The sequence below is a fragment of the Pseudonaja textilis genome, chromosome 2, assembly GCF_049901715.1.
Source record: "Pseudonaja textilis isolate UNSWEBS1 chromosome 2, rPseTex1.2, whole genome shotgun sequence".
Lineage (NCBI taxonomy): Eukaryota > Metazoa > Chordata > Lepidosauria > Squamata > Elapidae > Pseudonaja > Pseudonaja textilis.
Window position 1 is genome coordinate 138422827 of NC_141991.1, and position 25257 is coordinate 138448083.

General features: G+C 38.9%; 1 protein-coding gene across 4 annotated transcripts in view; it reads left to right on the forward strand.

Moving 5' to 3' along the window:
- The window catches only part of STAT6 (signal transducer and activator of transcription 6), an 82774-nt gene that overhangs the window by 29914 nt on the left and 27603 nt on the right, over window positions 1–25257 (forward strand). For all 4 annotated transcript variants that reach the window (XM_026713694.2, XM_087925460.1, XM_087925461.1 and 1 more), the window contains 7 exons: window positions 2620–2750; window positions 3809–3950; window positions 5967–6050; window positions 6822–6960; window positions 11375–11436; window positions 21795–21952; window positions 24035–24154. In XM_026713694.2, coding sequence (XP_026569479.1) covers window positions 2620–2750; window positions 3809–3950; window positions 5967–6050; window positions 6822–6960; window positions 11375–11436; window positions 21795–21952; window positions 24035–24154 — 836 coding nt within the window. The remainder of the gene's footprint in view (window positions 1–2619; window positions 2751–3808; window positions 3951–5966; window positions 6051–6821; window positions 6961–11374; window positions 11437–21794; window positions 21953–24034; window positions 24155–25257) is intronic.

The following is a 25257-nucleotide window of genomic DNA, read 5'->3' on the forward strand; positions in this document are numbered from 1 at the left end:
ATTTCTGCACTGTTAAAAATGTGTATGACATGGACTGTTTATTGGACTGTGCTATTTCTTCAAGTAAACATTAATACAACTTGTTTAATTCTGTGTGGCTATATATTTCTTCATAGCTGTTCTCATAAAATGTTTTCCGTGTGCATATCCTTTTTATACAAGGGTTACTCTGCACATATCCTAACACTTGACATTCAGTTATTCAGTTCCACGTGCTAAGCCATAGTCTAATTTTCTTGGCATTTATGTTGAACTCAACTGCTTGGTTTGAAAACTAGTTGCGTGGTACAATGGTGGGATTCCATTTTTTGCACTACCAGTTCTGTAGGCATGGCTTGGTGGGCGTAGCAGGGGAAGGATACTGTAAAATCTCCAGTCAGAGGTGATATTTGCCAGTTCTCTGAACTACTCAAAATTCCAGCTACCAGTTCTCCAGAACTGATCAGAACCTGCTGAATACCACCTCTGGCATGGTAGATAAACCCTAACAATAAATCTAATAAGACAGGAGATGTTCAATGATTCAAACATACTCTGGCCCAGGGGTGGGATTCAAAATTTTTAACAACCAGTTCTGTGGGCATGGCTTAGGTGGTGGGTGTGGCTTGGTGGTCATGTGTCTGGGTGGACATGGCTTGGTGGTCATGTTATTGCTGGATGTGGCCAACTCAATATCACTCACATCAAGGCACACATCTCCTCGCCTGGCCTTTCAGGACTGTGGGGATGCTGCAACAGCCATAAGTGTGAAAAATGGTCATGTCACTTTTTTCAGTGCCATTGTAACTTTGAATGGTCACTCCACACAAGCAAAGTACCAGCAAAGGAGGGGGAAAAAACTTCAGAGAAGTTCCAGAGACAGGAAGTCTAGTCCTGCAAAGAATGTAACAAGGGTTAATGGAGAGGCAGTTTCTGTAAGCAACACCAGAATGTTTCCTTCCTGCCTTCCTTACAGGATTAGGCCCGTAATTTCTCCTAACAACCTGTTCTCTAAACTGCTTAGAATGTTAACAACCGGTTCTAGAAAATGGGTGCGAACTGGTAGAATCCCACCCCTGCTCTGGTCCATGCACAATAAGAAAACAAAAATGATTTGCGCCCAATCTCATAAAAGCCTAGCAGTGTTTTCCTCTCATTTAAACTCAGTGGTCCCATCAACATCAGAGTGTTTACTGAGGAAAAAACAATTTTCAGAGTCATTCAGAATACAAGGAAGGTTGGAACTAAGGATGCCTCCAGGGGCAGCATAGGTGGGAGCTACTCCAAAAAAAGCCAGATTCTTGGGGGGAGAGGTTAATTCTATGTATATATTCTATTTCCCCCTTTTTCTTTGTTATGTTTTTCCTATTAATGTGTGAGTGTGTGTGTGTGTATGTGAAAGAGAGAGAGAGGGTGGAGGGAGGGAGGGAGGGAGAGGGATAGAAGAGAACAGGAGGAGGAATTTATGTTTGTAGAGACAAATGTTGACAAAGGGGCAGTAGGGATTTTTTTTTTCAATCCTGCCTTTATTACTTTTATAAATAAAGATAAAAAATAAATGGAGAAGGGATTGGAGCCTGATTTGCATACTTTGAAAGATTTTTTGCAGAAAATGAGTTCATATCTTTTGGAGATATGGTAGGAGCTGGAATTTTCTGGGATAGAGATGTTTAGAATGTAAACTGACAACTGCAATTTAGAACTGACTGTGGGAAACATCAATTAGAGCCATGAAAACTGTGGGAAGATAAAAGCTCCAAATTAAACCCATGAGGGTATAAAGTGGGACGGTTATTTTTAATTGTCAGAGGCAATAATCTGTTATTTATTTACTTGTTAAATTTGTCACCTGACTCTCAATGATTCTGTGCAGCTCATATGTAAATTCATTTTTAAACATACAATAAGAAGCAAAACTAAAAGAATAAGAGATGACAAAGGTGAGGCAAACCAGACTGTGACAAAAAAGATAGAAATTCTGGCAATCTAAGAAAGCCTTCATTCACCCTTGCCAAAGGCCTGAAAAAAAATACAGATCTTATAACAGGGCTTCACTTCTGCTTTTACTGTAAATATTTACTTCATTCTGTTAGGGATGAAGAAGTTAGGAAGCTTCAGCCAGATTGTAGCCTATTGACTGCACCCTAACTGCTCAGTATCAAACTTAACTAAGGTAGATTGTTCTATTGTTTTCTTTCTCTCCTGAATGAAATCTGTTAACTTGTGATTCTTAAGGTTTCTGAAAAGGTTTGAACACACTATAAAACAAGATATATCCATGATGAAATTAGCACTGGTATGAGACATTTCATGAGATATGAGGGCAGGGAATTAAGTTGGTGAATTCCAACACAATTGGATGGCATCAGATGGGGACTTGATGTGAACAATCACAAATAAACTGCTTTGAACCTGCTACTCTACTGATTCATAGAACCTGTTTTAAATTTTAGGAATTATAGTCTAATACATCTAGAAAGGTATGAAAAACTATTTGATTTTTGCATTGGGGCTAGTTTTGGACCCAAATTAGTGGAAAAGTCCCCTCAAGCAGGAAATGAAACATTAGTCAACACTGTATGTTGTAACATCTTCTGTGTGACAGATTGCAATAATGAACATTAGTTTTTACCATTTTAGATGACCAATCCCAACACATCCCTGTGGAGCTATGTCTCCACCATGCCTCCGGAGAGGTTCAATGGCTTGTATGAAGAATTTCCACATACTCTACGTTGTATCCTAGGGGAATGGCTGGAAACTGAGCCATGGTAAGTCTGCTAAAAAGGTAATGAATGGTAAATTTAATCACCTCTGGCAAGGTGTGGTTTTTAATCCCACGTTACTAATGTACAGGTGGGTATAGCTTGTTCTATTTCCATCTGATTATTTTATTGACAGATCATAAATTTGGAATAATTCCTCATTCGACAGAATTGTGCTATAGTTATCATTTCTAGATCATCCTTACATTTCAGGCTTTGACTCAGAAATCATCTTAGTCAATCTCTTAGAAATCCATGAGTAATATGAAGAGAATATATAATAAGATGGGTAATATGTCTTCATTTTTCTCAGATCTTTCCAAGAAAGTTGACAATGCTAAGTGAGGTTTAAGAGTGTTACCCTTTTCTTGGTAATGATTTACGTGATAGATTAGGTTGGGAAGAGTCACAAACTTAGCTAGGAGAATATGTATTCTTGTGAACAGGGTCTTTCTGTTATCAAAATGTTGCAAACTAAGTTTTCACTCAAATCAAAGCTCCAAGTGTCTTTTATTACCTCTCACATGCCCTACTAGTACACTGGCCTCACCTCAGTGGGGTTTGTTTGGCTCTTTCTCAGCCTCCTTGTTGGAGGCTTCCTCCTTCTGACTGTTGTAATCCAAATTGGACTTGTTGCTTGTTCCCTTTCCACTTGCTCCTCTAGTTTTGGTGTTGTTGCTCTGTCCACCATGCTCTGGATGGTTACCGATGCTTCTGCTTTCTACTGCTGCCTGCCACCATCATTAAATTTCTTCTCTCTGCTGGCACTGCTCTGCCCAACATTTTCAGGACTTCAACTTTGACTGTCAGCTTCTTTTCCTTTCTTTTTCATGTTCCTCATTCCTGCTCCTTTCCTCCAGATCGCTTCTTACTCCCTTCCATTGTTTCAATGGCCTTCTTTTTCAAGGACCAGCTTCTTTATTCTGGCAGAGTAGGAGTCTTCATAGACAAAGGCAGAAGAAATAGCACGGGGAACTTTGAAGAGGGAGATGGCTTGGGTGCAGGCATAGTAGCCTGGATCTCTACCCTTCATTATTTGTACCTTTTTTGTCCTATCTCCCTAGGGAATTTATCAACAGATCAGATTCTTTCTGTACTCTTCTGGCTGGAAGGCTGCTGTCTGCCATGGTGGAGAAGATACGAGATCTTGCCAACAAGAACTGCAATTCTGCTGCTCAGATTCTTCAGTTTGTTGCCAACATTGAGGTATGGAAGGATGTAATGTGAAGGTGGTATGTCACCGAAAGGATCCTCTTCGGTCCTACAACAATGCGCATATCTTGTGTGTGTGTCATCCATCGTAATGCTGAAGCCTGTGGTTTAAACTTCCATCTTCTTTTCTAGACAGCAGAAGAAACGAGAGTTCCTTCTACTGTTGTCTCCTTTTTAAAATGGTAGGAAAAACGATCTGGGCTTTAGCTTAACTAAACTAAACATTTCAGGCAGCATTCCCTAGATTAAAGAAAAGGGGTGTCTTCCTGTCTGGGATGAGGGAAATAATTACAAAGATTGCTGATAGTCAATGCTTTACTGTCTCGTAACTGAGTTGAGTTGTTTCATCACAGAAAAAAAAATAGGCCTTAGGAGGGGTTTCCTGATTACTTAATTTGCCAGAAAAAGGCAAGAATAGGCATATTTTCATCTGCAGTTCCAGCAGGGAATCACAGCCAAGCAGTTCCAGCAGGGAATCACAGCCAAGCACTGCAGGCTGCTTCTTGAAAATTGAACCTCACGGATCTCAATCAACCAGAGACCAATTCAGAATTTGATCTGTGTGCTTTCCAGCCAGTGTATGGGAATTGGATAGTTAGGTAGCAATTGTGAGCTGTTCCCTTAAGGGAATGCATCATGGTAAATGTAGTTAAGGTATCCTGGGAAATGTAGTCCATGTCACGTGACCACATCTGTAAACCTAATTGGTCACTAAATTGACCCTCGATGGGTTGGGGGAGTTTTCCTCATTCTTGGCTGAACTCATGGACTCGTGGTAACTGTTCTACCTCTATCATTACAAGATGGGAGAAAAAGGATAGGAGATAAAACATCTTTTTACCTACAAGACAGATATGCAAAAGATTGGCCATTAAAGAGCTTCATCACAAATGTGAGTTATGAGGATACCTGATGAACCAATAAAAGTACTTTGTTATGGATGTTTTGTGGATTTTATCTATCTGCATCTGTATGGGATACAGAATAATAAAAAGATGTGGTTTTTTGAAGTCCTGAATAAAGACAGTTAATTTGGATTTGTGATAAAGCAAAGTAATGTTGAAGCCAGGAGTGAATGTGGAATGCTAAGCTCTGTGCCTCAGTTTGAATTGCAGGGAGGGGTAAGAATTCCCCTCTTCCCCTTTTACACAAGAGACTTTTCAAATATCCCATGCTTTGGCTTTCAAAGGCAATCAAATTTGCTTCCTTTGATCCTTTTTTTCCCCTCTTCCTTTACTGAGGCAAGATTCCTTTGTCTTCGTATCAAGCCAGGAAGGGGCAAATTCCCCCTCCTTTTTTCTTCAGAATAGTCTGTAATTGGGTGCATAAGATTTTTGCTTTAAGTTTTGCATTCAAACAAAACCTCCCCCCTCCCACATACCCTCCCACCAGACCCCAAACCCAGAAAAAAAAGAAAGTAAATTGCAAGCTTCCTGTTGGTTTGCCCTAGGGGCATATCTCTGAGATTGATGATTCTGAATTAACATCTTTTTATGCAGCCATGCCAGTTGTCATGACTCCACAGAATCCCCATGCATCACACTATATTTTGATTCATACCTGCTTCTGCATTGGTACATGCTGTTGCAGTCAGGAGTTTCCTATTTGTACAGAACCTTGAAATTGCACCAAAAGGAAGTCAGGACCACATGCAAAAATTACCTGACAATGCTCTTTGATAGCTAGGAGGCTCCTTGAGCTTCAAGAATGGAATCTGACTTACTTTTAGTGATGTTCACTGACTACCTTGGCTCAGTCTTCCTTCAACAATCTTAGAGAAGGGCATTTTTTTTTAATCTACATTTTTATTTAGGTGTTCATATGATTTTATTATGTTGTTCTAAACTGCCCAGAGTCACTTAGGCGAGATGGGTGATGTAGAATTTTACTAAATAAATTAAAAAAAAAAATAGCTGGTACATCAATTCTAGGTGAACATTGTGGGGAAGAATAGTGGAAGGGAAGAAGGATGACAAGTATTAACAGATGACCCCTTCCTAATAATTATAGAGCAGATATCGGAAAGATCCACTGCAACTGGCAAATATTATAAAAAGGATCTTGGAAGCAGAGCAAACAGCAGTTCACCAGCAGGTAAGAGATTTGCCACATCTGTTTCTGACACCTAAATAATTGCTCGGATTCTTAAATTCCATCTGTTAGATAATGGTTAAAAATGGAAGCAGGGCAGCTATTATTTGTTGCTAAGGAGCCCCCACAACTTCCAGTGATTGCAAAACTCATTCTAGACCTTGGCATCCCAAAGTTGCCTATGCCTTCCATGTTACAAGCTCCATCAAATATCACTTCTCTCTTTATTTGTATTTGTAAAATCAGCATAAGAGATACAAGCTATGCTAAAAATCTGCTGCTTCCAGTCTCTTTTGACTGCTGACTTAGGACATTTCATTGTGTATAGCGGGGGTATCAAACTCGCATCGTCACTGCGGCATCATATGCATTGGTGGAATTCTACCAGTTTCCCTACCAGTTTGGTGATCGCACACTTCAGGTGTTTGTGCGTGCACCTAACGTGGGGAGGGCCGATCCTGCGCTTTTCCCTTCTTTCTCCTCTCAGCTGATCATGGGAGCTTTTTTTTACTACCAGTTTGGCTGAACCGGTAGCATTTCACCACTGGTCATGTGACTTATTGTGACTTTCCCCCCTTCGCTAAACCAGGCATGGGTATGGCCATGGCATGGTTCATCCAGCCCGCGGCCCACGAATTTAATAACCCTGGTATATAGGGTCTCTGGCCTGTAAGGTCTCTGGCCTGATGTATCCTTCCAACTTTTATTACCCGAAAGAGTTCTGCCTAAAAAAGCACAGCAGGGAGATTCATGTCTTATTTCTCCCTCTCGCAGCATCAACATCTTCCCCTTGTCATCGAACGTCAGCGTGAAGAACTGATGTTTCGATTCAGCCTACAGAAGCTGCAATACAGACTTCAGGAGATTCAAGCTCTCTGGGAAAGCTTCCAGCAGATGAAGGGCAACACCAGAGGTAAGGACATAACACAAGGAACATTTGAGAAGTCTGGGCACTGAAAACGGAGTGAAAATACTGTACCCAAAAAATAAACATAAAAACCATCCCTTCCAGTCTTGCTTGCTTGGTGCACATACAACAAGGAATCTTGGCAACAGAACCACCCATGGTCGATCCTAGCCATATATGGACATCCAAGATATGAACTTAGGGTTCATATAAAACTCTTTAGTGGATCAAACTCCTGTCATATTTCACTGTGATCAGTACAGTACCGATATTAAAAACTCTTATGTACAGTCTTATAATTATTACATAGTCATGCAGAGTATCCTCACTATTAATAAGTCATTTGAGTTTTCAGAGTCAATCTAGTCCAGAAAATGTCAATGTAAGCCACGCAATTGTCTCAGAAGTGCTTTTTCCTTGAACACATTTCCACTGATGGATGATGATTGGATGAGAAGTGCAACATCTGCAAGAAAAACAAAGAAAAGTCCAGTTGCCTTTTGAAAAAGCACTTTTGAAAACACAATGACCTGAATGATTGAGAATCTCCATAGGCAGTAATAAGTGGCATAAATTTATACTTGTGGAGTGGATACTGTACTGTACTAAGTCCTAAGCAATCACCCAGAGTTGCTTTATATGTGGTCGTATAATTTTTTTTAAATAAATAAATTTTCCATCTTAAAAGAAATATTTTTTAAAATGAAAAGGATTCTTTTTCACATATGTTAATACACCCATACCCTTTTTTTTTGCATTGCGGATTGACTAAGCAAAGGAAATCAACAAAGGCAGGAAGAAGGGATATGCTGCTGCTGAGATGTTTTTGTATGAATTTTTATATGGATTTTATATCTTTTTACTTGAAAACTGTCACTTAGACAGTGAGACAGGTAGTAGATATGTTTGCTTTTTAAATGAATAAATTGCCATATTCCTTATCTCTTCAATCTATGAGTGGAGGAAAACATATAACTGAGAAAATTCATGCATGGCAGATCCATGTCCTGGCTTCAAAGAGATACTACAGGTATCCTCCGAGTGGTTACTAGTGATGGTGACGTTCCTCCCTGCATGGGGAAGCCAGGTTGATGGGAACTTGTCCTTTGGAATCGCTCCCTGCAACATCACCTGATATTATAACATCTGCTTTGTTATTTGTTGTGCTCTGAGACTGGGATTTTTATTACACTAATTTGCATTTGAAGGACTGTACCAGAACACTGCAGCTTGATGATAAGGGAAGAGTCATCACACATAACATATGATGATTAGGGAACTGGAGGCTAAAACATATGAAGAATGGTTGCAGGAACTGGGTATGTCTAGTTTGGTGAAAAGAAGGACTAGGAGAGACATGATAGCAGTGTTCCAATATCTATGGGGCTGCCACAAAGAAGCTATTCTCCAAAGCATCTGAGAGCAGGGTAAAGAAGCAATGGGTGGAAACTAATCAAGGAGAGAAGCAACTTAGAACTAAGGAGACATTTCCTGACAGTTAGTACAATGGAACAACTTGCCCCCAGAAGTTGTAAATGCTCCAACACTGGAAGTTTTTAAGAAGAGATTGGATAACCATTGGTCTCAAGTAGTGGGGGGTTTCCTGCCTAGGCAGGGGGTTGGACTAGAAGACCCCCACGGTCCCTTCCAACCCTGTTATTCTATTCTATTCTAAATTCATATTAGCCCTCGCTTAACTCCTAGTCGTCCAATCTTCTGGGATAAGAGTAAAAAATTTAGTCAAAATACTTTGGCAAGCAAGAAAAGAAGTTGAGAAGAAAAGAGATAACAAGGGAAGTTATAGCCACATCCTGACAGCATCAGTGTCGTCTTTTTGTTTGCTGCATAGGACATAAAATTAAGAACGGATGACCTGCCTTTGAGTCTTGTCTCTTTTCCCTAATCGTCATCCAGAGCGATGCCATTTGAGCTACTCTGGGCCTTCCATATTATTCCCATGTTTCAGTAGAGCACAGGGTTCTTCGCTGCCTCCCATGTGCATCAGAGCCAAGTTTAAAATTTTGGTACTTTCCAGGATCTGATTTCTCTCATCTCTTCCCATAGTTTTTTCTTAAATGCTCTTCTAAATAGGGTCTTTTTTTGTTTCTTCCTTCAATTCCTTCTGCCACAGCTACTAGTTCTGGGATTTTAAGCGTCTAGATTTATGACCCTAAAATCAGCTCAATTTCTCTCTGTGAACATGTTACAACTTTTTGAAAGGGGTTTAAAGCAGTGGTGGGATTCAATTTTTTTTTACTACCGGTTCTGTGAGCGTGGCAGGGGAAGGATACTGTAAAATCTCCAGTCGGAGGTGATATTTGCTGGTTCTCCAAGCTACTAAAAATTTCCGTTACCAGTTCTCCAGAACTGGTCAGAACTGCTGAATACCACCTCTTATTTAAAGACCTTTTTATTGGATTAGTGTGTGTGTGAGTGTGTCTGTATGTGTGTGTGTGTGTGTGTGTGTGTGTGTGGTCTGGTTATTTCAGCCTCTTCTTATTTAATTGTCAGCTTTCTATTAACATCTGCTTCAAATTATGAATACCCTTGGTCTTAAGCTCGCTAATGTTATTTGATTGATTCGTAATTATTGTTTGTTTATTTTTTCATTTCTTACCATGCCTTGGTAAATAATGATAAACTTATTATTAAGCAAACAGAAGAAGGTTTTCTCTGGGTTTGTCCAGGGACAAATAAATGAAGCACTTCCCATTTAACAACAGTAGATAAGATACATCTGTGCATTAGCACATATCTGATCCATTTTGTTGTCAACATTTGAAAAGCGATCAACCCATAGAGATATGGACGTGAAGGGCCAAATGGAACATGTCTGGGCATGTGCATAGCATCTGCCAGGAACACAATATAGCAAGTCTTTTCCCAGGACTGCATATCGGCTTCAGGCAACAGCCGTGCGAGTCCAGGAAAAGATGCAGCTAATTTAAAGGGTTTTGTATCTAAATCCATTTTTGTCATTTGATCTGGATCACTGTATAGACTTAAAAATGTAATATTCCAATTGGTCTTTTTTATGGATTATTTTAAAACATCCATTGGGATAAAAATATGTACAGGTAGCCCTCATTTAGTGACCATAGTTGGGACCCGCAATTCTACTCAGTTGTTAAGAAACTGGTCGCTAAATGAAACCACAACTGTGCTTATATAAATTTTTATTGAAGTTTAACTGAATAGATACCAAATACAGAGAGAAATGAAGATAATAAAGAGAAGCAGTTTGGCTTAGTGGTTAAGGTACCAGGCTAGAAGCCAAGAAACTATGAGGTATCAGGCTAGAAAGTGGTAGATTGTGAGTTCTAGTCTTGCCTTCCCATGAAAACCAGCTGGGTGACTTTGGGCTAGTCACCCTTTTTTAATTCAACCCAGCTCACAGGGTTCTTTGGAGAAAACAGGAGGAAGAAAAAGTATTGTGTGTGTTCACACCTTGAGTTTTATAAAACCAGTAAAGGTGGGATATATATATAAATAAAATAAAAATAAAAGGAACATGGGGAAGGAAAAAGAAGGGGAAAGAAGTAACGAAGAAAGAAAAAAAAGCAGTGGCTTTCAACTTTTTTCAGTGCAGTAAAGTACAAAATAGAGTTCTATCGACTTTTTACTTTTACATCATTAGTGAATATTAGCCACTTCTATAACAGCAAACTAATCGGATCAACCCAAGTGTTTGTATTTTTTTTCCTGTTCTGAGCACAAAACGGTCTAGAAAGCAGAACTGGGTGCGTTGTTTCCTAAATTAAAACAATTAATTTTCCATCTCTGCCTGCTCTGTCACTTTTTCCATCCATTCTTCAGAAACCACAACCATGCTCATGATCCTACTTTAGCTTTCCCTTGGTTTATCCACTGTGAAGGTCACAAATATGAGGATTGGTGATAAAGTTACTTTTTCATCACTTTTCTAATCGTGAACAGTCACTAAATGAAGCAATTGTGAACTACCTGCATCACTTTTTATTATTTGTTGTTTCTATAATGCACGCTCAAACTTCCCTAAAATATGTTTTTAGCACAAATTTCTCTCATGGTCTTTCTTTTAAAATTATCCTTGAAATGAACTCTTGTTTTTAACATAGCGACTGTCTAAAATATAAAATTTAAAGCCTTATAAACCCATACAAAAATGTATTTTGGATATATAATTTTCAAGGGTTATTTTATTAATATTATTATTGCCTTGAAAAATGTGGATGCTGGTAAATTTCATTCATTCATTCATCCCATTCAATCATACCTGCCTCCCGCTCCAACTATCAAAGTGGTGGGATAGTCCATATTAAGGATTATTCAGCGGAAATCCACTGAATATTGTTTTTCTAATTATTACTATATTGTTTTTCTAATTTATTACTATAAAACCTTCTATAGTTGTTGTTAACCTTGCATTTGTGTTCCTCAGCTCCACTGTCAAAAAATTCAATGGACTGTCAATTTCCAATGCAAGAGAACCTGCCAGCAAGTGTAAGTTACCAACATTACAAATAATTTATTATGGAGTCTTGGGTTTATTTGCTATTTTCATTTTTTAAAGTTACTTTTTCTTTTTTTTGCTGTTTAAACTCTGAGTCCACAGTTTCCAAATGGTCTTAAAAAAAACAATTAAACTACTTAAGTGACAATTCTATTAAAAATAACCGAAAACTGAAGCTGCTCAGTAAGATAATAAATTAAAATAATAATTGTCATTAAAAACTCAAGCAAACTGAGTAGATTTTTAGCTTAGGCTCACTCTTCAATCTCAAATGATTTAAAAATATGTTCCAATATGGGGATCTGTGTAAGAGAAAGCCCTCGGTGAGGTTGGGATTCATTTTTGTGGGGTTGGAGTCTTAATGTGCAATAAAATATTTATTAGAAGTTATTGATGTGCCAATAGGGGAAGAGAGTTTCAGGAAAGCTATATTTCAGCAAACATTTCCTGGAATGGTAGGTCTATTGTTCCTCTTTTGGAAGAATTCATCTATAACTTCTTATGTTAAGGGAAATTGAGAAAACATTCTGGTTATGAGGAGCATGTCCTCAAATTTTGTTCTATTTGTCTTTTGAAAAACTAGCAAGAAATTGAGACTCCATATCAGAAGTTGGGAACCATGGCCCTTTTATGACTTGTGGACTTCAACTCCCAGAATTGCTGAGCTGGCTATGATTGATTTATGATCATAATTGAGCCTGGAATTACAGTCATTAGCCAATTATTAAGCAGGTTACCATGTGGCCATACCTAATTTTACAACTTTTTTTTTTTTGCAGTGGTTGTTGCTAAGCAAATGTGGTGGTTGTAAAGACAGTTCCATAGTCATTAAACAAACTTTGTAGTTATTAAACAAACCCCTTGTCTGCAATGGTTTTTTTTCTTTTTTCTGGAAACCAGAAGCAAACATCGATTTTACAATCACCTGAACACAGAATACTGTAAACAGTTGTCAATGAGGGCTGATGCTCAAAATGCAGTCATGTGACTGCAGGTTTTGGGGGAGGCTGTTGGACCTTTGAATCCAGCTGATAAGTACCTTTTCTGGGGTCCATTGTAACTTTGAATGGCTGCTAAGCGAGTGATTGGAAATTGAGGACTACCCACTTCCGGTTTGGGCTTCTTTGGCAACAGACTGAAATCTGTGATTGTGCGCGGTTTCAATCCGTGCTTGCTGCCGGAGCACCCCAAGCCGGCTGGATTCGGGGCTAAGCCACCCCATAGAGGTAGTTAAGGGGGGGAGACCACCAGCAGGGTCGAGGAGAGCTGCATCTCTCCTCCCCAGCAGGCCATTACTCTCATTCCCAAAGGCGGTTGCAGCAGTGGTCAGAAATGGCCACCTCAAAGAAAAACCCGACCGGAAAAGATTGTGCAGGAGGAAGATAAGAAGAGAAAGCTTTGACTGACTGGGTTGAACTGAAAAAGCAATAACATAAGGTACCCTGGTACTTGAACTATAAAAACATTGTTCCCAAAGAAGAGAAAAGATTTGGGTTTTTTTTTCTTTCCTTCCCCATACTGACAGCTAAGAGACTTAAGTAAGAAATTGAAAAAAATTCACTTTGACATTAATAGGCATTTAAGCTGAAAATAAAATGTCAAAGGGATAATAAAGATTTCTTGAATATTTAAAAACTTTTAAAAGAAGGAAAGGAGAGAAAAGGAAAAAACAAAAGGGTGGCATCTGGAAAAATGGAGGAGACCACCTGGAAGTAAAAGGAATTAACAGTGAAACCTTAACAAGATTCCTAAAAATACGGACTTCCGGTTTGAGCTTCTTCGGCGACAGACCGAAACCTCGTTTCTGCGAGGCTTCGATCCGTGCTCGCCACTGGAGTGCCCCAAGCCGGCTGTTTTTGGGGCTAAGCCACCCCGTAGAGGTGGTGAGAGGGGGGAGACTGCCTGCAGAGTTGAGGAGAGCCACATCTCTCCTCCCCAGCTGGCCATTACTCCCTTTCCTGAAGGCGGTTGTAGCGGTGGTCAGAAATGGCCACCACAAAGAAGAACTCGACCGGAAAAGAATGTGCAGGGGGAAGATAAGAAGAGAAAGTTTTGGTTGACTGGGTCAAACAGCAAAAGCAACAAATAAGGTTCCCTGGAATTGAAACTATAAAAAAAAACAATAACATTGTTCCCTAAGAAGATTTTTCAGCTGTGAAGGAGAGAGAAAAGGGAAAAGATTTGGGTTTTTTTCCTCCTTTTCCTATACTGACAGCTAAGAGACTTAAGCAAGAAATTGGAAAAAAATCCACTTTGACATTAATAGGCATTTAATGCTGAAAATAAAAAGTCAAAAGGATAATAAAGATTTCTGGATAATCAAATGCTTTTGAAAACAGGAAAGGAGAGAAAAAGAATAAAAGGGCAGAATCTGGAAGGGAGGAGACTGCCTGGAATTAAAAAGAACTTACAGCAAAATCTCAACAAGACTTCCAAAAGATACATTTTAACTGAAATATCGCAACAAAAATCCCAGGAAGAGAAAGTGGAAAAAGAAATAAGAAGAAATAATTTGGGACTATTTGGATTACTTGATGATTTCTGGATTTTTGGTTATTGTATTTGAATGACTAAAATCAATCGGGTGGTTGTTTAAAACTGTTTAAAATGGCTCCACTTTTAGAAGAACTGAAAATGGAACTTTAAAAGTACAAAGAAGATGCACAAGAAGGGAGAGGTTCTTTTGGCTTCGTATTTCAGTTTTTAGAAATGGAGATTTGGAATTATGAGAAACAACAAGAAATGCCTGCAGAACAAGAAGATTGTAACAAAGAAGAAGCCATCTTTAATGAACAAGTAATCTTAGGTGGGGGGAAAAAGGAAAGGGGGGAAAGAGAATGGAAAATTTAAGATTGGGAAAAACAACTCCAAAAAAATAGAGTGAAAAATAAGTATAAAATCAGAAAGCAACAGAAGAGGGAAACGCAGAAGAGACAATTAGAAGTAGAGAGACAAGGGTGTAAAAAGGGGAGGGAGAAGAAGAGAGGGAAGAAAGAAAGGAAAAGAAGTTATAAAGGCAGAAACAAAATATAGAGAAACAGGGCCTATGTAGAGATAATGGGTGAAAAGTTAATGGAAAAGGATTCTGCAAAGGTACATAAGATAGTATCGTTATATTAGAAACAGAAATAATTTTAGAAAATATGAAACAATGTATGATTAAAATGTTTGATAAAATTGCTATCGTAATTCAGTGGAATGCTTGTCAATAAATAAATGTAACAAAATGAATATTTAATGATTTACAAAAAATATGTGAAGAGAAATAAGGGAACAATTAATTATGGAGATTATATGTGTCTTTAAGGAAGTATGATATTTAATTGAAAAGAAGTGTGAAAGATGTTAAGATTTTAATGATTATTAATGATAGAACTGAATTGGAATGGAATGAGGGTTTATCATTACATATATTAAAATCTTTTTTTTTTAAGGATATAGGGTGTATTATAAGAATGTACCAGCAGAATTCAATTGGAAGTTATGTATTATGTATTATATTGAAGGTCATAACCTTAAGGTATATATTGAAGTTTAAATAAGAGTTGAATGGATGTAATTAAAAGATATAAAGGTGTCATTCTCCAATTAGTAACTACAGGAGAAAATTTGTTTAATGAGAAAAGATAATATGAAATTGAAACAGAACAGACAAAAGTATAAATATAATGATTTGAATTGAGATGCGGTAATCAAAATAAAATTGAGAAAATTAAAAGAGGGGAAAAACTATATAAAAATGTAGAATAATATAAGATATGGAATAGAATAAAAAAAGGAGCATGAAATTGAGTTTTGTGTCTGTATAATGAAGTTCAACCCAGGACCATGCTATTTTCAAAAAAGATGTTTTACTTGTATTTTGTATGTGTGAAAACCCAAATAAAACTTTATTAAAAAGAAAAAAAGAAAAGATTCCTAAAAATACATTCTAACTGAAACTTTGTAACAAGATAATAGAACCCCAGGAAGAGAAAGTGGAAAAAAGAAACAAGAAGAAACAGCTTTGGACTATTTGGATTATTTGGTGATTTTTGAACTTTTGGTTATAGGATTTAAATGACTAAAATCAATTGGGTGGTTGTTTAAAAATGTTTAAAATGGCATCACTCTTGGAAGAACTGAAAATGGAATTTAAAAAAATAGAAAGAAGATGCACGAGAAGGAAGAGGGTTTTTTGGCTTCGTATTTCATTTTTTAGAAATGGAGATCTGGAACTATGAGAAACAACAAGAAATGCTTGAAGAACAAGAAGATTGTACCAAAGAAGAAGCCATCTTTAATGATCAAGTAATTCTATGTGGGGGGAAAAAGGAAAGGGGGGGGAAGAGAATGAAAAATTTAAGATTTGAAAAAACAACCAAAAAAAGAACAGTTTGAAAAACAGTTACAATATTAGGAAGAAACAGAAGAGAGGATTATAGAAGAGAGAATTAGAATTAGAGAGACAAGGGGTCAAAAAGGGGAGGGAGAAGAATAGGGGAAGAAGGAAAGGAAAAGAAGTTATAAAGGGCAGAAACAGGATATAGAGAAACAGAGAAAACGTACAAGGATTAAAGGTATAAGCCTATTTAGTAGACATAGAGATAATGGGTGAAAATTTAATTGAAAGAGAGGATTCTGCAAGGATACATAAGATAGCATTGTTATATTAGAAATAGAAATGAATTTAGAAAATATGAAACAAGTGTGGTTAAAGTGATAGATAAAATACTTATTGTAATGTAATGTAATGTTTGTTAATAAATAATTGAAATAGAGAGAATGAGAGAATGGAATTAGGAAAGGATGGGAACATTTTAATTGTTATTAATGATTTATAAAAATTTAGATGAAGAGAAATATGAAAAAAAGTATGGAAATATTGCAAGTGTTCCTAAGGATGTATGATATTTAATAGAAAAGAAATGTTAAAGATGTTAATTAATATTAATGGAAGATTGTAACTAACATTAATGTTGAGCCAAATTGGAATAGAATGAGTGTATTATATATTAGTGTTTTATATATATATATATATTATCTTTAAGAACTTTGTGTGTATATTAAGAATGTACCAAGCAGAATTCGATCGGCAAAAGTTATGTGTTATAAAATAGAGATTAGATATTGAATGTTATAATGGTAAAGACATAAATTGAAATTTAAATAAGATCTGAATGAACACAAATGAAAAGATACAAAGGTGACATACTCCAATCAGTAGCTAGAGGGGAAACTTGTTTAATGAGAAAAGAAAATATGAAATTGAAACAGGACAGACAAAAGTATAAACATAATGATTAGAAAGATATTGAAACTTAGAAAAAGAAATGTAATTGAACTTAGAAAGTAATGAGATTATCAAAACAAGGTTGAGAAAACTAAGGGAAGGGAAAAATCACTGAGAAAATGTTAAAATAGTAATAAGATATGGAATAGAATACAAAGATGAATATGAAATTGAGTTTGTGTCTGTATGGAAAAGTGACAACCCGGGATCATGCTATTCTCCAAAAAAGATATTTTATTTGTATTATTTTTTGTGAAAACCCAAATAAAGTTTTTTACAAAAAAAATAAAAAAGAAATTGAGGACTACCTGGATGTAATATTCTAGCATCCTTATTAATAACTAGTCCAATACAGGTAGTCCTCAATGTATGGCCACAATTGAGCCTTAAAATTTCTATTGCTAAGTGGGACATTTGTTAAATGAGTTTTGCCCCATTTTACGACTTTTCTTGCCACAGTAGTTAAGTGAATCACTGTTAAATTAGTAACAGGGTTGTGAAGGGAATCTGGCTTTCCCGTTGACTTTGTTTGTCAGAAGGTCGCAAAAAGGGGATCACATGACCCGCAACGGTCATAAATGTGAGTCAGTTCCCAAGTGGTTGAATTTTGATCATGGGGATGCTACAATGGTCATAAATAGCAAAATGGTCATAAGTCACTTTTTTCAGTGCCATTGTAACTTTGAATAGGCACTAAGTGAACTGTTGTAAGTTGAGGACTACCTGTACACTCCGTTGCATGTTTAGTAAAGTGTACTAAAGGTGCAATAAATTACTTCCTTGGTCATACGTCTAGTAAGTGCATTTTTGTATTTGCATTTGGTTTAATTTCTTTTATTTCCAGGATATTTTATTTGCTTAGAACTAATAACAGTAATGACTGCCTTAAAAAAGGTAATAAAACAATGAAAGGAAGTAGTTATTAATAGTAGCAAATTCTAAAACAGGTTCCCAAGATGATATCACAAAGAATGAATCTTTATTAGATAAAGTAAAGCTTAGTCTAAACCAGTAGTTCCCAAACTTTTTCAGTCCACCACCCTCTTGGTGCTACAAGCTCATTCTCGATGCCCCCCACCGCGGGTTGGGATTCAAAGTTCTGTGGGCGTGGCCTAATTTGAGGGTGTGGCTTGCTGGTCACGTGACTGGGTGGTGTGGCTTGCTGGTCACATGACTGAGTGGGCGTGGCTTGCTGGTTGGCCGTGGCTTGCTGGTCACATGACCGGGTAGGTGTGGTTTGGTGCTCATGTGACTGGGTGGGCGTGGGCAGGTAACTGGCAAACCAAATACAAGTGGTCCTCACTTAATGGCCGGTTGTTTAGCAAGTGTTCTAATTTATGATTGGCCTCCCCAGAGCTACTTGACCTGTTTTTGGAGTTTTGACAGCCATTCACACACATACACACACACTCCCTTCTAACCCTGCTGGAGCAGGTCATTGGACTAGAATTGGCAAAGCATCTCTGATTAGATTCTAGTAGTGAATAGAATCTAATCAGAGATGCTTGGCCGATACTTGTTGATTTGTTTTATTTGTATTTCTTTATTTTATGTTGCTGAATTGCATTGACATGTGTGTCCCTTCTTGTGCACAGCCCAGAAGCTTTTGTGATTCTTTGCAGCAAAAATTACCGACCTCTGGCTTTGCTCTACTTTTCAAACGTGCAGCCACTGCCATGAAGGGACAGAAAGAAAAAGAAATAAAGAAGGAGGCGGGAGGGAGGAGAAAGATAATGAGATATTTATTCTAGTCCACTCTAGAAGGGAGTGTGTGTGTGTGTGTGTGTTCTCCTTATAATTTACCAGTACATTTTGGTTTTGCCTTCTTCGGAATTGTCACTGTAATACATTGTGGAAAAGTAATTTTTTAGGGAGGAGATCTGATCCAATGGATCCTGTTTAAAGCCTCAACAAAATGTGAGAGTTTCCTGATAGTCTTGACCATGTTTGGCCCACAAAACCTTTAATAGAAGCCAAATATGTTTCAATGTGCTGGCAAAGATTTTTCAGTGTGGAAAAGGGCCTCAATCTAAACTGGGCCTCATTTCAATCTCTCTCTCTCTCTCTCTCTCCCTCCCTCCCTCCCTCCCAGACTGGCTTTGCTCTACTTTCCTGATGTGCCTGTGGGGCGTGCGCTTCCAACATGAGTGGATGGATAGATAGGTAGAGAGAGAGACAGGTAGGTAGGTAGATATATTGGTAGATAGATAGGTAGGCAGGCAGGCAGGCAGGAAGACAGACAGATCTTTTGGATGGATGTATGTATGGGTGGGTAGGTAGGTAGGTAGGTAGGTAGATAAATAGGTAGGCAGGCAGGCAGACCTTTTGGATGAATGTATGGATAGATAGATAGGTAGGCAGGCAGACCTTTTGGATGAATGTATGGATACATAGGTAGTCAGGCAGGCAAGCAAGCAGGCAGGAAGACAGACAGACAGACCTTTTGGATGGATGGATGGATAGATAGGTAGGTAGATAGATCTATTTTGATAGCTAGCTAGGTAGGTAGGTAGGTAGGTAGGTAGGTAGACAAAAAGACAGGCAGGTAGGTAGGCAGGCAGGCAGACCTTTTGGGTGGATGGACAGACAGACAGACAGAATGCGACAGTGGCGGCACTTTGGGAAAGTAGAGCAAAGCCAGAGTGACTTTCCCAATGTGCTGGCGCCGCTGCATTCGACGCTCCAGCTCCGGTGCAACAGTCAGTGGGATGAGCCTGCGGAGCTGGCGCCTCAAACAGCCCCCTGCTGCCTCTTAGCACTCTCCCTTCAGCAGCCGCTTCCGAGAAGAGCCTGTCCCACCTCCTGTAATCCCTGACATCTCTTAGCACTGACTTCTAGGCCTTGGCTGACCAAGCAAAACCTCCCGACACTCGCCTCGACCAGGAACGCTCAACATGCCGAAAGGCCTGCCCTATGTAATTCCAGTGACACAACTACGAGGCGGCGCATCCGCTTTTACATCACTTCCTTGGGGGCGCTAAGAGGAAGCAGGAGGGCATTCGAGGCGCCGGCTCCACAGGTTCCGGTGCAACAGTCAATGGTCACCCCATTGACTGTTGCACCGAGCCTGCGGAGCCAGCACCTCGAACGCCCCCTGCTGCCTCTTAGCACCCCCTGCCAGCCCCCTTGCCTCTTAGCACCCCCCTAAGGCATCCCACTGCCCCCCCAGGGGGCAGTATTGCCCACTTTGGGAACCACTGGTCTAAACAAACACAGGTTAAAAGACCTTTAGGGAAAGTTGCTTGGTATAAAAAGAGAACAAAATTGGCCTTCTCTGGATTAATCAGTAACAGGAGGTGGTATTGAAAAGTTCTCTGTCTTCTTTGGTTTGGGATGGTATTTGAAATGGCACCCAAAGCAATGTGTTTGGTGCAGGAAAATAGTATTTTTGTAGCTTATTCATACTCTAAATTGCTGAAGGAGCAGAATTACAGAGTCAGAAGGGACCTTGGGCCTAGTCCAATCCTCTGCTCATGCAAGAGACCATCAACCATTCCATCCCAGACAACTCAACTGAATGTAGCCCATTCTTTGGAGACTGGAAAAATGGTGACAGTTTGATTTGGATCAAATAACATATTGCCAATTGATTGGTTTTCTAATCTCCATTTCAAAAACAGGTTCCTCAAACTCCAAGCCCTTGGGGCAATTCCACAGGCTTTTAAATAATTCAGCATGTATATGGACTGAAATTACTGTTGTTGTTATCATATAGCAATTAAATAAGGTTAAGACTGCAATCTTATACACAAATTTTTGTTTAGCTTAAAGGTAAAAAAAAGAGATCTTACACTCACGCACAAAATTGCACTGTAAATATCAAATATTGATCTTTGGGAAATTAAAAGACCAAGAACCATTTCTTGGAAAGACTTGCAGAAATCGAAGCGTTAATAAGGTTGTTACACCCCTCATCCCATTGGAAAGAATTCCCCTTCATTTCCAAGAGCCAGATGAATTCCCCACTTTGAGTAAGGATTAAAAAAACTGATGTTCACCCTGACCGATGAATTTTTAAATACCAACAGAGTTGTCAAAACTTGGGCCCTGTAGTGCTTGAGACCAGGAATTTGTATCCTTAAAGAAAAGAAAAAATACAGCTTTGCTCTATTGAGTTTAAAATTACTTTGGAGGCTACAAGAGCTCCTGTGGATCAGAGCCGAAGCACTCCCATTGAAAAAGAATCAAACAAGTTGACAAATGAGAATTTCTGATATTGTGTATATAAAAAACTAAAATTGTATCAGCATTGTAACCAGTCAAAGAATGCAGCCCATTATTCTCTTGCAGCTGTCTGACTATTTAGCTGGAGTAAAAATGATGAAGAGGTTGCCCAGAGAGAAGAATTGCATAAAACTATATATATATATATATATATATATATGGCCTCTGATTTGTAATGGCAATATTGTTTGTATCTGTTCAGTTCAGCTTCACAGGCTGCTTCTCCCAAGCATTCAGGCTAAAAACCTATTTTTTCTAAATAAAAAATGAGAGGTTAAGCACCTCAATAGCCGTAGGATGTATGTTTTTCAGAGTAGAGAAAGCCAAAGCTAAAAGTGGATGGAAATTTGTCTTCTATTTTTGATTTTTTTTTCTTTCTGTCTCTTCGTCGCTTTCTCCAGTTCCTTCATGTGTTGATTCTCTCTTTCTCCCTCCCTCCCTCTCTCTCTCTCACACACATACACATAGATATTTTCTTCCATTCAATTCAGCCACACACACACACACACACACAGAGAGACAGACACACAGAGAGACAGACACACAGAGACAGACACAGACACACACACACACAAGTCAACTCATTGATTTCAGCCCTATTAAGAAATAATAATGGAATAGTAATTTGGGCTGGAATGTCTAGAATGCTTCAAACTCTTTAGTGTAAAATATTCCTTTCCGAAGCTCTAAATAAACATGTTGACATGTTGGGTCAAGTTCTACATGTGGGTTATCTATGTCTCTTCCTAGCAATCACACAATATGCATGCCCTAACAGAGTTCTCCACTGCATATCTCACATACCAGACAATGTCATTTTCTGCATATGTACTCATGTATCCCTTTTCTTAGGCTCTTCAAAGCCTTCAAGGACTGTTCATGACGATGGACAATGAGCTAGAAGACACCAAGAAGAAGGTTCTAATGAGGCTTCTGATTTGGAAGAGGCAGCAGCAACTGGCTGGGAATGGAAGTCCATTTGATGAGGACTTGTCCCCGCTACAAAAGAGGTGAGTTGTTGCCTTTTGTCAGATGAGACGTTATCATTCGAAATCTGTCAGTAGTTTAGTAACCCAACTTTTAATGCTGCTTAAAGAAGCAGTTGAATGCAAAATTGTCATGGCAATGTCTCTTATGAATCTACGTTCCCTAATAGAGGTCTGTGGTTAATGTTACCATATCTAGAGGGATCTAGTGGTGTTGATAGAAGTGTAAATCTTTACATTTGCTTGCCAGATCCTGAATGCATGAAGTGGCCTACATATCAAGCAAAAGAAAATTTCTAACCTCTATACCAGGGGTGGCAAACTCGATTTCATTGAGGGCTATATCAGGGTTGTGTTTGACCTTGTGGGAGGTGGGGAGGGCGTGGCCAGGGTGAGTATGGCCAGCTCCATATCATTCATGTTGGGGGCGTCTGTGGTCTGAGTGCTTTGCCAGCGAAAATGGGCTCCCAAGCTCTGTTTTCGGCTGCAACGGCCTCCTGCAACCCTCTGCCAGTGAAAACGGAGCTTGGGAGTGTTGCCCATGGTCCTCACAAGCTCCATTTTCAGCTGCAATGGCCTCCTGAAACTCTCCGCCAGTGAAAACAGAGCTCAGGAGGGCCGCCTATGGCCCTCCCAAGCTCCATTTTCAGCTGCAACAGCCTCCTGCAACTCTCTGCCAGTGAAAACAGAGTTCAGGAGGGCTGTGAGCTCCATTTTCACTGTCAGAGGCACTGCGGGCTGGTCCTTTGCTGTTTCCAGGGCAGCCCTGTGGGCCAGATTTAAGCACCCCATGAACCAGATCCAGCCCCCAGGCCTTGAGTTTGACACCCCTGCTGTATACAGTACTCAGCTCAACTTTTTTTAAAAAAGAGCTAAACTCTACAGCTTGTATTGATAATGCAAGCTGAATAGATTTGTATATGTCCTCTCATAGCGATTACCTGAACTAGTCCCTGCAATTTTCTTGACAAGGTTCTTTTGGAAGTGATTTACTTCCTAGGATTCAGAGAGAAGGATTGACTGAAGGTTGCCAATCTGGGTTCATGTCCCAGGTGGGACTAGAACTCACAGCTCCAGGATTCTAGGTGATGTCTTTACCACTACATCACACTGGCTTCTTATAGCTATATTCTGCATGTTTAGTATGTGTTATAACTGCTCTTGGTTCACTAGTCATGCAGAGCGATCAAGAGCTCTGCAGGAATGAACCCAATCTGAATCCAATATACTGAACCCAGTCCCAACCATTAATCATTTTTATTCCACACCCCATCTGACTGGCAATATTTTAGCAGCTATTACTTCTTGGATAGGAGTAAGGATACTCCTATAAGTGGATACGCCTTGTATCCTTTATATCACTCTCAACATAAAAGCAAAATACAGAAACTGGGCATGGCTAGTCTAGTGAAGAGAAAGATCCAGGGAGACATGATAGCTGTGTTACGTTCCAATACTTGAAGGGCTGTCACAGAGAGGAGCGGGGTCAACCTATTTTCCAAATAGGTCAGACAAAGAATAATGGATGGAAACTGACCAAGGAGAGATTTAACCGAGAAATAAGGAGAAGTTTTCTTGACAATGAGAACAATCAACCCATGGAATAGCTTGCCTTCAGATGTTGTGGGTGCTTCATCACTGGAAACTTTCAAGAAGAGACTGGACTGCCATCTGTCAGAAATGGTGTAGGGTCTCCTCCTTGGGCAGGACTAGATGACCTACCAGGTCCCCTCCAATTCTGTTATTTTGTGATACATACTTTAAGAAACTGCACGTGAACATAGAACCCCTTCCAGATGGGGCAGCCATGAGTCCAGTATTAGTGCTTGATTGTTGTTGATCATGAAGGATCTGCTATAGCCTAATGCCACGTTGGCTGGGAAATAACGGAATTGTACTGTAGTCCAAAACTTTTGGAAGGCAAAAGTTAGGGAAGTTTGTTTTAACCCTTAACAAACATAAAAGTAGGGCCCATCTTTAGTGCTTGGTAAAAAGTGACTGCTATACCCCTTGAAAAGTTTGCTTGACTCTTGGGACTTAGATAATCTTGGTTTAGATGGATGTGGGATTTCAGTCTGGGAGATAAATCTGTCATGTTTCTAACAGGTTGGAATCCCTGGTAGACATTTTGTTCCAGTTTCGCCAGCAGTTGATCACATCTGGAATTGAGCTTCAATCTCATATTCGAGAACATCTTGATGATACATTCAACTCTCTTATACAAAAGTAAGGAGAATCCCTCTCTCCAAGTGCTTTCTTTCCCCACTGGTGTCTCCTCCTATGCCTAGTATGGGGATTATTGTCTGTGGTGACTCTGAAGCCTTTTCTATCTTTCTAATTGAATATGTCTTTCATTGTTTATATCTTAGCTTGATAGATATGTTAGAGCTAATGAATTACGAGTATTTTATCTCCTAACATGTACAAAAATCCAATGTCATTCATCATTGTTTTCTGAGATATTCAGAGGAAATCATAGTCCCAGTATCGTGAATATTTGTGTATATTAGTTGTTGAACTTTTTTTTTTTTTTGAGATCTGCCTAGTCCAAATTTATGGCCTGTGACCAAAGATATTTTCTTGGAATGTTCTCTTTGATTTACTAATATTCATATTCTAATAATTAAATAATGTAGGCAGCCTATGGCTGGTAGGGTTCTGTGACTTTCATGATCTGATCAAAAGAACAGAAAAACCATTTGTTTGTATTTCACTTTTGTTCAAATACCTTGACAAAAAAAGCAAATATTTGTTCTGCAATTATTTTTGACTTCCCAATCATTTTCTTTGGCAAAACCAGCAAGGTGATTAACGACTAAAGCTGCTAACCCCTCTTCTGTCTCCGTTTCAAGGCACTGCAGTTCTAACTATAAATAGCATTTGATCTATGTAGAGTTTCAGAATGCTTTACTCACTAAGTGGATTACAGAGTCAGCCTGTTGCCCCTAACAATCTGGGTTCTCATTTTACTGACCTCAGAGGATGGAAGGCTGAGTCAACCTTGAGCCTAGTCAGGATCGAACTAGCAGTGGGCAGAGTTAGCCTGCAATACTGCATTCTAACCACTGCACCACTAGGGTCCCTAAAGTAATTTAACTGTTTTTTTTTCTATACTCTTGAAAATGATGAAGCTTAAGTTTTCCTCCTTGAACATTTATTTATTTTTATTTATTTGTATCCCATCTTTATTTTTTACAAATAACTCAAGGCAGTGAACATATCCAACAGACCTACCTCCTCCTATTTTCCCCACAGCAATCCTGTGAGGTAGATTGGGCTGAGAGACAGTGACTGGCCCAAAGTAGCCTTGTTGGTTTTCATGGCTAAGG